The 18,399-nt window shown below is 52.1% G+C and overlaps 1 protein-coding gene across 1 annotated transcript in view; it reads left to right on the plus strand.

Moving 5' to 3' along the window:
* LOC120030852 (zinc fingers and homeoboxes protein 2-like) overlaps window positions 1-18,399 on the plus strand; it is a 41,522-nt gene that overhangs the window by 21,762 nt on the left and 1,361 nt on the right. Inside the window, exon 2 of the mRNA XM_038976335.1 lies at window positions 15,736-18,371. Coding sequence (XP_038832263.1) covers window positions 15,887-18,361 — 2,475 coding nt within the window. The 5' untranslated portion in view covers window positions 15,736-15,886 and the 3' untranslated portion in view covers window positions 18,362-18,371. The remainder of the gene's footprint in view (window positions 1-15,735; window positions 18,372-18,399) is intronic.

Below are 18,399 nucleotides of genomic sequence, written 5' to 3' on the forward strand. Positions count from 1 at the left end.
GAGCGATTGATAGCATGGGAAGTCAAGCAGGGATAGAGCGATTGATAGCATGGGAAGTCAAGCAGGGATAGAGCGATTGATAGCATGGGAAGTCAAGCAGGGATAGAGCGATTGATAGCATGGGAAGTCAAGCAGGGATAGAGCGATTGATAGCATGGGAAGTCAAGCAGGGATAGAGCGATTGATAGCATGGGAAGTCAAGCAGGGATAGAGCGATTGATAGCATGGGAAGTCAAGCAGGGATAGAGCGATTGATAGCATGGGAAGTCAAGCAGGGATAGAGCGATTGATAGCATGGGAAGTCAAGCAGGGATAGAGCGATTGATAGCATGGGAAGTCAAGCAGGGATAGAGCGATTGATAGCATGGGAAGTCAAGCAGGGATAGAGCGATTGATAGCATGGGAAGTCAAGCAGGGATAGAGCGATTGATAGCATGGGAAGTCAAGCAGGGATAGAGCGATTGATAGCATGGTAAGTCAAGCAGGGATAGAGCGATTGATAGCATGGTAAGTCAAGCAGGGATAGAGCGATTGATAGCATGGTAAGTCAAGCAGGGATAGAGCGATTGATAGCATGGTAAGTCAAGCAGGGATAGAGCGATTGATAGCATGGTAAGTCAAGCAGGGATAGAGTGATTGCCGGTTTCAATGCAGAGCTACAGTGTTTTTTTCAGGGACCATTTGATGAGATTTAAATTAATTCTGTGAAGTTCCCAAATTCAGCCCCCTGCTGGGGGATGCAGTGTTAGCAGAGCACCGTCTCCTCCCACACAGCTTCTCTGTTCTCGCTCTCTCTGCCTCTCTATCTCTCTCTCTACCATCACATCACCCTCCTCTAGAGCACTGTCTCCTCCCACACAGCTTCTCTCTCTGCCTCTCTCTCTCTGCCTCTCTCTCTCTGCCTCTCTCACTCACTCACTCACTCACTCATCACCCTCCTCTAGAACACTGCAGCTGTGGGTCTGTTCAGAACGCCGCAATGTTTCACAACATTACACAAAGTTCAGATAGAAATGCATTGTCTAGATCAGACATAATTCTCTGGTAGAATAGGGAATTAAGTCACCTCTATTTGTTGCGTTTCTGTCGCTGTCAAAGTTCTGAACACTTCACCTCACTGAATACAGCAGATCTATGGAACAATGAGCCAGTCTGGATGGAATGCCTACCTTCTTCCTGTCCACTCCGTTATCCTAGCAACAGTGGTCTATACCTTGTCCCCCTCCCCACACCCACCATGACGTGTGTTTCTGTCACCTCAGATGAAGGCTGCTCTGAAAGTGTCTCGCCACTCAGCAGGTGGATCCATTCTGCTCTTCAGTATTTTATCAATTACCAACTGTCTTGTTGTCATGGTAGATATGGAAGGGCTGTAGTGATGGTGTGATGGGCTCATGAGTCATAGTGTTGTCTCTGATTGGCCGGATAGAAAGGTCCTTTGACACAGTCTCTGACTCGGCAGCTTCACACTTGTAGAGATTCATTGGCCAGCTGTTGCTATTCCTGGACACACAGCAGAGTGAAGTCCTTAACTCTTGAGCTTGGTTGTTATTCTGTCAGATGGAATGACGTTAATGATCTGATGACAGGAAGTCATCCATCGTCCTACGGATGTCAACATCAGTTACAGAACATGAAACATCTGCGGCAGCCTAATCGTCAGGAATGATTCATGACGTGGATCAGCCTGTTAGTGTATGTTCTCCTGTTGGAAGCAAATAATGAAAGCCCATGAATACAGCAGCGAGTCACCACAGCAGTGTCCATTGGGGGAGTTACTTTGGTATCTGCTGGCCCGGGTTAGTATGTGTCAGTCAGGCTGGGAGCATATGAGTGGACAGAGTAGGTCTCTCCAGAGCAGAGTCAGACTCGCGCTCTCCGAGACAGTGAGCTGAGGACATGATATGAGACACAAAGCGTCGGCTGGGACCTCATGCAAGTTTAATTTGGCTCCAGTATAGCTGTGCGCTCCTCTCCACCCAGCCTGACACTCCACAGCAGCACAGGGATAAGACGCCCAGTCTGACACGCCACAGCAGCACAGGGATAAGACGCCCAGTCTGACACGCCACAGCAGCACAGGGATAAGACGCCCAGCCTGACACGCCACAGCAGTACAGGGATAAGACGCCCAGCCTGACACGCCACAGCAGTACAGGGATAAGACGCCCAGCCTGACACTCCACAGCAGCACAGGGATAAGACGCCCAGCCTGACACGCCACAGCAGTACAGGGATAAGACGCCCAGCCTGACACGCCACAGCAGCACAGGGATAAGACGCCCAGCCTGACACGCCACAGCAGCACAGGGATAAGACGCCCAGCCTGACACGCCACAGCAGCACAGGGATAAGACGCCCAGCCTGACACGCCACAGCAGCACAGGGATAAGACGCCCAGCCTGACACGCCACAGCAGTACAGGGATAAGACGCCCAGCCTGACACGCCACAGCAGTACAGGGATAAGACGCCCAGCCTGACACGCCACAGCAGTACAGGGATAAGACGCCCAGCCTGACACGCCACAGGGATAAGACGCCCAGCCTGACACGCCACAGCAGTACAGGGATAAGACGCCCAGCCTGACATGCCACAGGGATAAGACGCCCAGCCTGACACGCCACAGCAGCACAGGGATAAGACGCCCAGGCTGACACGCCACAGCAGCACAGGGATAAGACGCCCAGTCTGACACGCCACAGCAGCACAGGGATAAGACGCCCAGCCTGACACGCCACAGCAGTACAGGGATAAGACGCCCAGCCTGACACGCCACAGCAGTACAGGGATAAGACGCCCAGCCTGACACTCCACAGCAGCACAGGGATAAGACGCCCAGCCTGACACGCCACAGCAGTACAGGGATAAGACGCCCAGCCTGACACGCCACAGCAGCACAGGGATAAGACGCCCAGCCTGACACGCCACAGCAGTACAGGGATAAGACGCCCAGCCTGACACGCCACAGCAGCACAGGGATAAGACGCCCAGCCTGACACGCCACAGCAGCACAGGGATAAGACGCCCAGCCTGACACGCCACAGCAGTACAGGGATAAGACGCCCAGCCTGACACGCCACAGCAGTACAGGGATAAGACGCCCAGCCTGACACGCCACAGGGATAAGACGCCCAGCCTGACACGCCACAGCAGTACAGGGATAAGACGCCCAGCCTGACATGCCACAGGGATAAGACGCCCAGCCTGACACGCCACAGCAGCACAGGGATAAGACGCCCAGGCTGACACGCCACAGCAGCACAGGGATAAGACGCCCAGCCCGACACGCCACAGCAGCACAGGGATAAGACGCCCAGCCCGACACGCCACAGCAGCACAGGGATAAGACGCCCAGCCCGACACGCCACAGCAGCACAGGGATAAGACGCCCAGCCCGACACGCCACAGCAGCACAGGGATAAGACGCCCAGCCCGACACGCCACAGCAGCACAGGGATAAGACGCCCAGCCCGACACGCCACAGCAGCACAGGGATAAGACGCCCAGCCTGACACGCCACAGCAGTACAGGGATAAGACGCCCAGCCTGACACGCCACAGCAGCACAGGGATAAGACGCCCAGCCTGACACACCACAGCAGTACAGGGATAAGACGCCCAGCCTGACATGCCACAGGGATAAGACGCCCAGCCTGACACGCCACAGCAGTACAGGGATAAGACGCCCAGCCTGACACTCCACAGCAGCACAGGGATAAGACGCCCAGCCTGACACGCCACAGCAGCACAGGGATAAGACGCCCAGCCTGACACGCCACAGCAGCACAGGGATAAGACGCCCAGCCTGACACGCCACAGCAGCACAGGGATAAGACGCCCAGCCTGACACGCCACAGCAGCACAGGGATAAGACGCCCAGCCTGACACGCCACAGCAGCACAGGGATAAGACGCCCAGCCTGACACGCCACAGCAGCACAGGGATAAGACGCCCAGCCTGACACGCCACAGCAGTACAGGGATAAGACGCCCAGCCTGACACGCCACAGGGATAAGACGCCCAGCCTGACACGCCACAGCAGTACAGGGATAAGACGCCCAGCCTGACATGCCACAGGGATAAGACGCCCAGCCTGACACGCCACAGCAGCACAGGGATAAGACGCCCAGGCTGACACGCCACAGCAGCACAGGGATAAGACGCCCAGTCTGACACGCCACAGCAGCACAGGGATAAGACGCCCAGCCTGACACGCCACAGCAGTACAGGGATAAGACGCCCAGCCTGACACGCCACAGCAGTACAGGGATAAGACGCCCAGCCTGACACTCCACAGCAGCACAGGGATAAGACGCCCAGCCTGACACGCCACAGCAGTACAGGGATAAGACGCCCAGCCTGACACGCCACAGCAGCACAGGGATAAGACGCCCAGCCTGACACGCCACAGCAGTACAGGGATAAGACGCCCAGCCTGACACGCCACAGCAGCACAGGGATAAGACGCCCAGCCTGACACGCCACAGCAGCACAGGGATAAGACGCCCAGCCTGACACGCCACAGCAGTACAGGGATAAGACGCCCAGCCTGACACGCCACAGCAGTACAGGGATAAGACGCCCAGCCTGACACGCCACAGGGATAAGACGCCCAGCCTGACACGCCACAGCAGTACAGGGATAAGACGCCCAGCCTGACATGCCACAGGGATAAGACGCCCAGCCTGACACGCCACAGCAGCACAGGGATAAGACGCCCAGGCTGACACGCCACAGCAGCACAGGGATAAGACGCCCAGCCCGACACGCCACAGCAGCACAGGGATAAGACGCCCAGCCCGACACGCCACAGCAGCACAGGGATAAGACGCCCAGCCCGACACGCCACAGCAGCACAGGGATAAGACGCCCAGCCCGACACGCCACAGCAGCACAGGGATAAGACGCCCAGCCCGACACGCCACAGCAGCACAGGGATAAGACGCCCAGCCCGACACGCCACAGCAGCACAGGGATAAGACGCCCAGCCTGACACGCCACAGCAGTACAGGGATAAGACGCCCAGCCTGACACGCCACAGCAGCACAGGGATAAGACGCCCAGCCTGACACACCACAGCAGTACAGGGATAAGACGCCCAGCCTGACATGCCACAGGGATAAGACGCCCAGCCTGACACGCCACAGCAGTACAGGGATAAGACGCCCAGCCTGACACTCCACAGCAGCACAGGGATAAGACGCCCAGCCTGACACGCCACAGCAGCACAGGGATAAGACGCCCAGCCTGACACGCCACAGCAGCACAGGGATAAGACGCCCAGCCTGACACGCCACAGCAGCACAGGGATAAGACGCCCAGCCTGACACGCCACAGCAGCACAGGGATAAGACGCCCAGCCTGACACGCCACAGCAGCACAGGGATAAGACGCCCAGCCTGACACGCCACAGCAGCACAGGGATAAGACGCCCAGCCTGACACGCCACAGCAGTACAGGGATAAGACGCCCAGCCTGACACGCCACAGGGATAAGACGCCCAGCCTGACACGCCACAGCAGTACAGGGATAAGACGCCCAGCCTGACATGCCACAGGGATAAGACGCCCAGCCTGACACGCCACAGCAGCACAGGGATAAGACGCCCAGGCTGACACGCCACAGCAGCACAGGGATAAGACGCCCAGCCCGACACGCCACAGCAGCACAGGGATAAGACGCCCAGCCCGACACGCCACAGCAGCACAGGGATAAGACGCCCAGCCCGACACGCCACAGCAGCACAGGGATAAGACGCCCAGCCCGACACGCCACAGCAGCACAGGGATAAGACGCCCAGCCCGACACGCCACAGCAGCACAGGGATAAGACGCCCAGCCCGACACGCCACAGCAGCACAGGGATAAGACGCCCAGCCTGACACGCCACAGCAGTACAGGGATAAGACGCCCAGCCTGACACTCCACAGCAGCACAGGGATAAGACGCCCAGCCTGACACACCACAGCAGTACAGGGATAAGACGCCCAGCCTGACACGCCACAGCAGTACAGGGATAAGACGCCCAGCCTGACACTCCACAGCAGCACAGGGATAAGACGCCCAGCCTGACACGCCACAGCAGCACAGGGATAAGACGCCCAGCCTGACACGCCACAGCAGCACAGGGATAAGACGACCAGCCTGACACGCCACAGCAGCACAGGGATAAGACGCCCAGCCTGACACGCCACAGCAGCACAGGGATAAGACGCCCAGCCTGACACGCCACAGCAGCACAGGGATAAGACGCCCAGCCTGACACGCCACAGCAGTACAGGGATAAGACGCCCAGCCTGACACGCCACAGCAGTACAGGGATAAGACGCCCAGCCTGACACGCCACAGCAGTACAGGGATAAGACGCCCAGCCTGACACGCCACAGGGATAAGACGCCCAGCCTGACACGCCACAGCAGTACAGGGATAAGACGCCCAGCCTGACATGCCACAGGGATAAGACGCCCAGCCTGACACGCCACAGCAGCACAGGGATAAGACGCCCAGGCTGACACGCCACAGCAGCACAGGGATAAGACGCCCAGCCCGACACGCCACAGCAGCACAGGGATAAGACGCCCAGCCCGACACGCCACAGCAGCACAGGGATAAGACGCCCAGCCCGACACGCCACAGCAGCACAGGGATAAGACGCCCAGCCCGACACGCCACAGCAGCACAGGGATAAGACGCCCAGCCCGACACGCCACAGCAGCACAGGGATAAGACGCCCAGCCCGACACGCCACAGCAGCACAGGGATAAGACGCCCAGCCCGACACGCCACAGCAGCACAGGGATAAGACGCCCAGTCTGACACGCCACAGCAGTACAGGGATAAGACGCCCAGCCTGACACTCCACAGCAGCACAGGGATAAGACGCCCAGCCTGACACGCCACAGCAGTACAGGGATAAGACGCCCAGCCTGACACGCCACAGCAGCACAGGGATAAGACGCCCAGCCTGACACGCCACAGCAGCACAGGGATAAGACGCCCAGCCTGACACGCCACAGCAGCACAGGGATAAGACGCCCAGCCTGACACGCCACAGCAGCACAGGGATAAGACGCCCAGCCTGACACGCCACAGCAGCACAGGGATAAGACGCCCAGCCTGACACGCCACAGCAGCACAGGGATAAGACGCCCAGCCTGACACGCCACAGCAGTACAGGGATAAGACGCCCAGCCTGACACGCCACAGCAGTACAGGGATAAGACGCCCAGCCTGACACGCCACAGGGATAAGACGCCCAGCCTGACACGCCACAGCAGTACAGGGATAAGACGCCCAGCCTGACATGCCACAGGGATAAGACGCCCAGCCTGACACGCCACAGGGATAAGACGCCCAGCCTGACACGCCACAGCAGTACAGGGATAAGACGCCCAGCCTGACATGCCACAGGGATAAGACGCCCAGCCTGACACGCCACAGCAGCACAGGGATAAGACGCCCAGCCCGACACGCCACAGCAGCACAGGGATAAGACGCCCAGCCCGACACGCCACAGCAGCACAGGGATAAGACGCCCAGCCCGACACGCCACAGCAGCACAGGGATAAGACGCCCAGCCCGACACGCCACAGCAGCACAGGGATAAGACGCCCAGCCCGACACGCCACAGCAGCACAGGGATAAGACGCCCAGCCCGACACGCCACAGCAGCACAGGAATAAGACGCCCAGCCCGACACGCCACAGCAGCACAGGGATAAGACGCCCAGCCTGACACGCCACAGCAGCACAGGGATAAGACGCCCAGTCTGACACGCCACAGCAGCACAGGGATAAGACGCCCAGCCTGACACGCCACAGCAGCACAGGGATAAGACGCCCAGCCTGACACGCCACAGCAGCACAGGGATAAGACGCCCAGCCTGACACGCCACAGCAGCACAGGGATAAGACGCCCAGCCTGACACGCCACAGCAGCACAGGGATAAGACGCCCAGCCTGACACGCCACAGCAGTACAGGGATAAGACGCCCAGCCTGACACGCCACAGCAGTACAGGGATAAGACGCCCAGCCTGACACGCCACAGGGATAAGACGCCCAGCCTGACACGCCACAGCAGTACAGGGATAAGACGCCCAGCCTGACACGCCACAGCAGCACAGGGATAAGACGCCCAGCCTGACACGCCACAGCAGCACAGTCCTGAATGGAGAGGAGAGTGTCAGTCTGCTAGCAGGACTCATTAGGGCACGTAACAGAAAACATTTTGAAACGGACCATTTAGTGTTTCTCAAGTCGAGGTAGTCCCTCTCTGTTTCAGTCCTTTTTCTTCCATTTGGAGCCTACTGAACACGACCCAGGTCTGGCAGACAGACGGACTGGCTCTTAGCAACGGCCCCTCAGTCCTCCTGACTCCACACTGTAGCCTTCCTGGCTCCATGTCTCCTCCCAGATTAATGAATACCTGCGAGGTGTGTGTTTAATACACTGCAGCCTTCCTGGCTCCATGTCTCCTCTCAGATTAATGAATACCTGCGAGGTGTGTGTTTAATACACTGCAGCCTTCCTGGCTCCATGTCTCCTCTCAGATTAATGAATACCTGCGAGGTGTGTGTTTAATACACTGCAGCCTTCCTGGCTCCATGTCTCCTCCCAGATTAATGAATACCTGCGAGGTGTGTGTTTAATACACTGCAGCCTTCCTGGCTCCATGTCTCCTCCCAGATTAATGAATACCTGCGAGGTGTGTGTTTAATACACTGCAGCCTTCCTGGCTCCATGTCTCCTCCCAGATTAATGAATACCTGCGAGGTGTGTGTTTAATAACCTGCAGCCTTCCTGGCTCCATGTCTCCTCCCAGATTAATGAATACCTGTGAGGTGTGTGTTTAATAACCTGTAGCCTTCCTGGCTCCATGTCTCCTCCCAGATTAATGAATACCTGCGAGGTGTGTGTTTAATAACCTGTAGCCTTCCTGGCTCCATGTCTCCTCCCAGATTAATGAATACCTGTGAGGTGTGTGTTTAATAACCTGTAGCCTTCCTGGCTCCATGTCTCCTCCCAGATTAATGAATACCTGCGAGGTGTGTGTTTAATACACTGCAGCCTTCCTGGCTCCATGTCTCCTCCCAGATTAATGAATACCTGCGAGGTGTGTGTTTAATACACTGTAGCCTTCCTGGCTCCATGTCTCCTCCCAGATTAATGAATACCTGCGAGGTGTGTGTTTAATACACTGCAGCCTTCCTGGCTCCATGTCTCCTCCCAGATTAATGAATACCTGTGAGGTGTGTGTTTAATAACCTGTAGCCTTCCTGGCTCCATGTCTCCTCCCAGATTAATGAATACCTGCGAGGTGTGTGTTTAATACACTGCAGCCTTCCTGGCTCCATGTCTCCTCCCAGATTAATGAATACCTGTGAGGTGTGTGTTTAATAACCTGTAGCCTTCCTGGCTCCATGTCTCCTCCCAGATTAATGAATACCTGCGAGGTGTGTGTTTAATACACTGCAGCCTTCCTGGCTCCATGTCTCCTCCCAGATTAATGAATACCTGTGAGGTGTGTGTTTAATACACTGCAGCCTTCCTGGCTCCATGTCTCCTCCCAGATTAATGAATACCTGCGAGGTGTGTGTTTAATACACTGCAGCCTTCCTGGCTCCATGTCTCCTCCCAGATTAATGAATACCTGTGAGGTGTGTGTTTAATAACCTGCAGCCTTCCTGGCTCCATGTCTCCTCCCAGATTAATGAATACCTGCGAGGTGTGTGTTTAATACACTGCAGCCTTCCTGGCTCCATGTCTCCTCCCAGATTAATGAATACCTGTGAGGTGTGTGTTTAATAACCTGCAGCCTTCCTGGCTCCATGTCTCCTCCCAGATTAATGAATACCTGCGAGGTGTGTGTTTAATAACCTGCAGCCTTCCTGGCTCCATGTCTCCTCCCAGATTAATGAATACCTGCGAGGTGTGTGTTTAATAACCTGTAGCCTTCCTGGCTCCATGTCTCCTCCCAGATTAATGAATACCTGCGAGGTGTGTGTTTAATAACCTGCAGCCTTCCTGGCTCCATGTCTCCTCCCAGATTAATGAATATCTGTGAGGTGTGTGTTTAATACACTGCAGCCTTCCTGGCTCCATGTCTCCTCCCAGATTAATGAATACCTGCGAGGTGTGTGTTTAATACACTGTAGCCTTCCTGGCTCCATGTCTCCTCCCAGATTAATGAATACCTGTGAGGTGTGTGTTTAATAACCTGCAGCCTTCCTGGCTCCATGTCTCCTCCCAGATTAATGAATACCTGTGAGGTGTGTGTTTAATACACTGCAGCCTTCCTGGCTCCATGTCTCCTCCCAGATTAATGAATATCTGTGAGGTGTGTGTTTAATAACCTGCAGCAGTAGCATCAACAGCAATGCAACGAGGGCAAGTCAATTTGCGGACCGTGGTTGTCATAACTACCTTATGGAAATGAGTCTGGCCTGAATTTGAACGATGCACCTCTTCTGCTGGTTATGGGAATACCCCAAGTGACGATCCAATGAGTGACTGAGTTGATGACAGCAGTCATTTGTATTTGACATTTCCCAGCGCTGATGTAGCTAGTCATGATGTTCTACTGAGATCTCTTACCAGAGCCCTGACCACCAGACCGACATGATGTTCTACTGAGACCATCTCTTACCAGAGCCCCGACCACCAGACCAACATGATGTTCTACTGAGACCATCTCTTACCAGAGCCCTGACCACCAGACCAACATGATGTTCTACTGAGACCATCTCTTACCAGAGCCCTGACCACCAGACCAACATGATGTTCTACTGAGACCATCTCTTACCAGAGCCCTGACCACCAGACCGACATGATGTTCTACTGAGACCATCTCTTACCAGAGCCCTGACCACCAGACCAACATGATGTTCTACTGAGACCATCTCTTACCAGAGCCCTGACCACCAGACCAACATGATGTTCTACTGAGACCATCTCTTACCAGAGCCCTGACCACCAGACCAACATGATGTTCTACTGAGACCATCTCTTACCAGAGCCCTGACCACCAGACCAACATGATGTTCTACTGAGACCATCTCTTACCAGAGCCCTGACCACCAGACCAACATGATGTTCTACTGAGACCATCTCTTACCAGAGCCCTGAACCACCAGACCAACATGATGTTCTACTGAGACCATCTCTTACCAGAGCCCTGACCACCAGACCAACATGATGTTCTACTGAGACCATCTCTTACCAGAGCCCTGACCACCAGACCAACATGATGTTCTACTGAGACCATCTCTTACCAGAGCCCTGACCACCAGACCAACATGATGTTCTACTTAAACCATCTCTTACCAGAGCCCTGACCACCAGACCAACATGATGTTCTACTGAGACCATCTCTTACCAGAGCCCTGACCACCAGACCAACATGTTCTACTGAGACCATCTCTTACCAGAGCCCTGACCACCAGGCCAACATGATGTTCTACTGAGACCATCTCTTACCAGAGCCCTGACCACCAGACCAACATGATGTTCTACTGAGACCATCTCTTACCAGAGCCCTGACCACCAGACCAATATGATGTTCTACTGAGACCATCTCTTACCAGAGCCCTGAACCACCAGACCAATATGATGTTCTACTGAGACCATCTCTTACCAGAGCCCTGAACCACCAGGCCAACATGATGTTCTACTGAGACCATCTCTTACCAGAGCCCTGAACCACCAGACCAACATGATGTTCTACTGAGACCATCTCTTACCAGAGCCCTGAACCACCAGACCAACAGCATGGAACATGATGTTCTACTGAGACCATCTCTTACCAGAGCCCTGAACCACCAGACCAACATGATGTTCTACTGAGACCATCTCTTACCAGAGCCCTGACCACCAGACCAACATGATGTTCTACTGAGACCATCTCTTACCAGAGCCCTGAACCACCAGACCAACATGATGTTCTACTGAGACCATCTCTTACCAGAGCCCTGAACCACCAGACCAACATGATGTTCTACTGAGACCATCTCTTACCAGAGCCCTGACCACCAGACCAACATGATGTTCTACTGAGACCATCTCTTACCAGAGCCCTGACCACCAGACCAACATGATGTTCTACTGAGACCATCTCTTACCAGAGCCCTGACCACCAGACCAACATGATGTTCTACTGAGACCATCTCTTACCAGAGCCCTGACCACCAGACCAACATGATGTTCTACTGAGACCATCTCTTACCAGAGCCCTGACCACCAGACCAACATGATGTTCTACTGAGACCATCTCTTACCAGAGCCCTGAACCACCAGACCAACATGATGTTCTACTGAGACCATCTCTTACCAGAGCCCTGACCACCAGACCAACATGATGTTCTACTGAGACCATCTCTTACCAGAGCCCTGAACCACCAGACCAACATGATGTTCTACTGAGACCATCTCTTACCAGAGCCCTGAACCACCAGACCAACATGATGTTCTACTGAGACCATCTCTTACCAGGGCCCTGACCACCAGACCAACATGATGTTCTACTGAGACCATCTCTTACCAGAGCCCTGACCACCAGACCAACATGATGTTCTACTGAGACCATCTCTTACCAGAGCCCTGACCACCAGACCAACATGTTCTACTGAGACCATCTCTTACCAGAGCCCTGACCACCAGACCAACATGATGTTCTACTGAGACCATCTCTTACCAGAGCCCTGACCACCAGACCAACATGATGTTCTACTGAGACCATCTCTTACCAGAGCCCTGACCACCAGACCAACAGCATGGAACATGGATGATCTGTGTTCTAAACAGTAGGTTGTAACAGTTGTTCCTGAAATGAAACATGGATGTTCTGTGTTCTAAACAGTTGTTCCTGAAATGAAACATGATGTTCTGGGTTCTAAACAGTAGGCTGTAACAGTTGTTCCTGAAATGAAACATGATGTTCTGGGTTCTTAACAGTAGGCTGTAACAGTTGTTCCTGAAATGAAACATGATGTTCTGGGTTCTAAACAGTTGTTCCTGAAATGAAACATGATGTTCTGTGTTCTAAACAGTAGGATGTAACAGTTGTTCCTGAAATGAAACATGATGTTCTGTGTTCTTAACAGTAGGATGTAACAGTTGTTCCTGAAATGAAACATGATGTTCTGTGTTCTAAACAGTTGTTCCTGAAATGAAACATGATGTTCTGGGTTCTAAACAGTAGGCTGTAACAGTTGTTCCTGAAATGAAACATGATGTTCTGTGTTCTAAACAGTAGACTGTAACAGTTGTTCCTGAAATGAAACATGATGTTCTGTGTTCTAAACAGTAGACTGTAACAGTTGTTCCTGAAATGAAACATGATGTTCTGTGTTCTAAACAGTAGGCTGTAACAGTTGTTCCTGAAATGAAACATGATGTTCTGGGTTCTAAACAGTTGTTCCTGAAATGAAACATGATGTTCTGTGTTCTAAACAGTAGGCTGTAACAGTTGTTCCTGAAATGAAACATGGATGTTCTGGGTTCTAAACAGTTGTTCCTGAAATGAAACATGATGTTCTGTGTTCTAAACAGTAGGCTGTAACAGTTGTTCCTGAAATGAAACATGATGTTCTGTGTTCTAAACAGTAGACTGTAACAGTTGTTCCTGAAATGAAACATGATGTTCTGTGTTCTAAACAGTTGTTCCTGAAATGAAACATGATGTTCTGTGTTCTTAACAGTAGGCTGTAACAGTTGTTCCTGAAATGAAACATGATGTTCTGGGTTCTAAACAGTTGTTCCTGAAATGAAACATGATGTTCTGTGTTCTAAACAGTAGGCTGTAACAGTTGTTCCTGAAATGAAACATGATGTTCTGTGTTCTAAACAGTTGTTCCTGAAATGAAACATGATGTTCTGGGTTCTAAACAGTAGAATGTAACAGTTGTTCCTGAAATTAAACATGATGTTCTGTGTTCTAAACAGTTGTTCCTGAAATGAAACATGTTGGTTCTCATCCAAAGCCCCACTGGGTCTTAGTCACCGTTGTGAAGAAAAATGGGTTTTCTACAGCAAAGCCATCTCTGAAGAGTTTGAAGAGCGGCAGTTACTGAAATGTGATATTTGATAGCTTTCTCCTGATTTAGTGAACTGATAAATGATCCGAGGTCAGGCAGTCCACTGTGAAAACAGATATGCATCTTCATTTTGGAGCCAAAAGCTACATTATTCACCATTCATCACACAAAGCCCACTCTTCTATTAAAGTCCTCCTACCATCACTTACCTGCTGTCCCGTCCAGCAGATTCTATCAGTTCAGTCACTGCTGGAGGTCGGAACACATCGGCCCTTATAAAAGACTCATGTTTGTTACATAAAAACACGTTCTCCCTTCCAGTTTTGTTGCATGGAAATGTGATTTGGTAATGCATGAGGCAACTAGAATATCAATGACTTCTTTCACGCTCTCTTGAATTAGCTCCTCTATCGCTTCATTAAAAAATAAATGCCCAGGGAAATTAAATCCATGTACTGTATTATATTGCATCTTTAAGGCTTCTCTGAAGTTTTTCACATCTGTTACCTTGGAGCCGATTCTGTTTGGTGCGTTGTCAGATTTAGCTACAGTATGTTGCACCAAAATGGTGCTGTCTTGGCTTTGGGTGTATGTACTACTGGCTTTAGGCCTTTAAAGATGCACTTTGTGGGAAAATCACTCTGCTATTTCCTGGTTGCTAAAATTCAAGTAGTTCGCTTAATTTCAGTTTGTGACAAAACAAGCAAGTATAGAGTAGAGAATCATTGTACCATCTAAACTGCTGTGAAATATATTTTCCATAACTAAAAAGATAGTATTTTCAGCTGTTTGATACTAGTGTACAAAAGTGAAAACCGTAAATGATACACACAAAAAAAGAACATTGCACACAGAACAGATCTACAGCTTCTTAGACTTGCTTTCAATGAGTGACAGATCTATTAACACATATTTCTGTGTGTTGCCCATAAAAGTGACATATTGCAGCTTCAACAGAGAGATGACATATGTAATCTGTTACTAGGGAGACGGTTACATATTGCAGCTTCAACAGAGATGACATATGTAATCTGTTACTAGGGAGACGGTTACATATTGCAGCTTCAACAGAGATGACACATGTAATCTGTTACTAGGGAGACGGTTACATATTGCAGCTTTAACAGAGAGATGACATATGTAATCTGTTACTAGGGAGACGGTTACATATTGCAGCTTCAACAGAGAGATGACACATGTAATCTGTTACTAGGGAGACGGTTACATATTGCAGCTTCAACAGAGAGATGACATATGTAATCTGTTACTAGGGAGACGGTTACATATTGCAGCTTTAACAGAGAGATGACACATGTAATCTGTTACTAGGGAGACGGTTACATATTGCAGCTTCAACAGAGAGATGACACATGTAATCTGTTACTAGGGAGACGGGATCGGAAGCAGTTTTGGGTTTCCAGGATTACCGTCATTGAGTTTGAAATGCTTGTTTTGTCACAGAAGGGACAAGCTAGGCCCTGTGACAGAGGGATGGAGAACAATGACTCTGAATATGTACAATGGTTTAGGGACATGTTCATTGCGGAGTTAGGCCTTATTACCATGGCCATTTATGTTACGTAGAAAAGAGGAAGAAAAATGATGCAGACTATTGAACCGGCGTTTTGAGATTTTAATATGGTCTGTTTTCAGGTTATTGCAGGAATGTCCTTGTTTAATTTCTCCTCTCTCTCTCTCCCCCAGGTTGGGTGATCTGGGATGAAGTCTCATGAATTCCCTCATTGGAGCTGACATTAACAGTCAGCAGGAACAAGTGCATATTCTTCACAAGACAAACATCCCCTCATTTCCCCTACAACATCCGTCTAACAGTCCCAGGTGACCTACGCACGCCATGGCCAGCCGAAGGAAGACCACGACCCCTTGTAGAGCTGATGCTGTTTTTAGAGGTGATGACATGATGGGGCAAGAGGATCCAGGTGAGATGGAGGTGGAGGTATCGGCGAATGACAAAAGCACAGTGGTGAATGGCTCCACAGAGATGCTTCCTGGAGAGGACTGGAGCTCTGGGACAGAGCCTGGTGGTTCACGTCGGGAGTCGCCGGCCCCTGAGAAACCTAATGCGGTGGATCCAAGGCCTCCGAGGAAGCAGCAGGGAGGCTATGAATGCAAGTACTGTCCGTTCTCTACGCAGAACCTGAATGAGTTCAAGGAACACGTGGACTCCAATCACCCCAATGTCATTCTCAACCCGCTCTACCTGTGTGCTGTGTGCAACTTCAACACAAAGAAGTTTGACACCTTGACAGAGCACAACGAGAGGTGTCATCCAGGGGAGAGCAACTTTAAGTTCAAGAGAATCAAACTGAACAATCAGACCATCCTAGAGCAGTCGATAGAAGGAACAAGCAACGCTGTCGTCTGTGATTCAACCAACGGCTTTCTGACTGGAGAAGACTTTGCCACTTTCCCCCTGAGCAAATCCACCACAGTGAAGATTAGTAAGCCAAAAACGGACAACAAACGGTTATTCACAGAAAGTCAACTGGACAGACTCAACCCCGAGCTCCCCAGAAAGATCGCCGCCGTGAATGTGAACGGGACCGTGATCATCCCAGAAGCGACCCTAAAAGATGGCATCTCTCATATCATGCCTTCTCTTCAGCGCCCGCCTAACTACAACTTAGTACCAAAAATCGCTGTCCCTTTGAACACCTCCAAGTACAACCCTTCACTGGACAGTAACATGACACTCATCACATCCTTCACCAAGTTCCCGTACCCGACCCAAGCGGAGCTGTCCTGGCTTACCGCTGCCTCCAAGCACCCCGAGGAACAGATCAAGGTGTGGTTCACCCTCCAGAGACTGAAGCAAGGCATCAGCTGGTCCCCTGAAGAGGTGGAAGAAGCTCGGAAGAAGATGTTCAACGGTACCATCCAGTCAGTCCCACAGACCACCTTCACCGTGCTGAGCGGTGCCCAGATGGCCCAGTCCACCAAAGGACAACAGTCCCTAGTTCAATCCGTCCCCTTCAACCTCCTGGGACAGACCAGTTATGTGTTGACGCAGGTTGCAAACGGCTCAGCTGTCAGTTGTTCTCCCATCACACTAACCATGGCAAACCAGGTCGTGCAGTCAGTTAAGCGACCCTTGGTAGCTCCAGTAGTGGCCTCTTCAGAGATCAAACGTCCCTCCATAATCCAGACGATTCAGGCACCTAGACTGGTGGCTTCGCCTAAACCCAGCTTCACTTCAGACTCCAATAAAACCCCGGACCAGATTGTTGTACTGAAAGCTAGTTACACCCAGTGCCAGTTCCCTGAAGAGGAGGAAGTGTACCGCCTCATTGAGTCCACCGGCCTCTCTAGAGGAGAAATCAAGAAGTGGTTCAGTGAGCAACGACTCCTCAATCACAAGGTGGCGCCACAGGTGATCAAGATTGAGCCCCAGGCATCGAAAGACAGTCAGCCCAAAAAGGCTGTCCCCACCCAGTTTCCTCTCCTGGAGAGGCTCAAAGGCAAATCCTCTGAGCAGCTCAAGATGCTAGAGGAGAGTTTTCAGAGGACCAGCTCCCCCACTGAAATTGACGTTGACAACCTTGTTGTGGACACAAGGCTCTCCAAGACTGAGATCGACTGCTGGTTCTCAGAGCGCAGAGCACTGCGGGACAACTTGGAGCAAGCCCTGGCAAACTCCATGGGTCCTAAGAGCCTTGAGGAGCAACGAGGGATACTGAATAGTGTTTACGAACAGGACAGCAAAGTCCGGTGCTCACCTCTTCCCATCGTCACCACTTCCACCAGTCCTGAGTCCATCGATAGGAAATCCCTAGGGCTTCTCAAAGAGGTGTTCACCCAGACCCAGTGGCCGTCGCCAGAGGAGTACAGCCAGCTGGAGGGACAGACAGGTTTGTCTCGCACAGAGATTGTCCGCTGGTTCAAGGAAAACCGATCCGCCCTGAAGAATGGAACCTTGGACTGGATGGAACAGTTCCAGAAAGTCAACGGCAAAGCAGGACAGAATGGTCAGAGCTCGTCAGGGATCACTGAACGACCCCCAAGCAGCATTCTCCAGCAGCACTTCACAGAAGCCAAGACGACACTGCTTTCAGCAGAAGACGCAGAGAAGCTTCCATTGCAGTCGAAACTCATCAACCAGGACATAGTCCAGTGGTTTACCAGTAAGCTGGGCCAGAGTATGACAGACATCAGCAGGGACCAACATGGACAGGCCAACGTGGACAGAAGCAGATGGGTGAAGGTGACCATGGCTGTAGGGGACGAGACTAAAGGTGCTTTGGAGAACCAGAAGATCGGATCAGAACCAGAGGTGCTGATGGGAGACCAACCTGGTCGGGTGACTGGATGAGAAGAGCACGGTGAGTCTATGAGAAGCTACTGTACTGC

Source organism: Salvelinus namaycush, chromosome 37 (assembly GCF_016432855.1).
Source record: "Salvelinus namaycush isolate Seneca chromosome 37, SaNama_1.0, whole genome shotgun sequence".
Taxonomy (NCBI): Eukaryota; Metazoa; Chordata; class Actinopteri; order Salmoniformes; family Salmonidae; genus Salvelinus; species Salvelinus namaycush.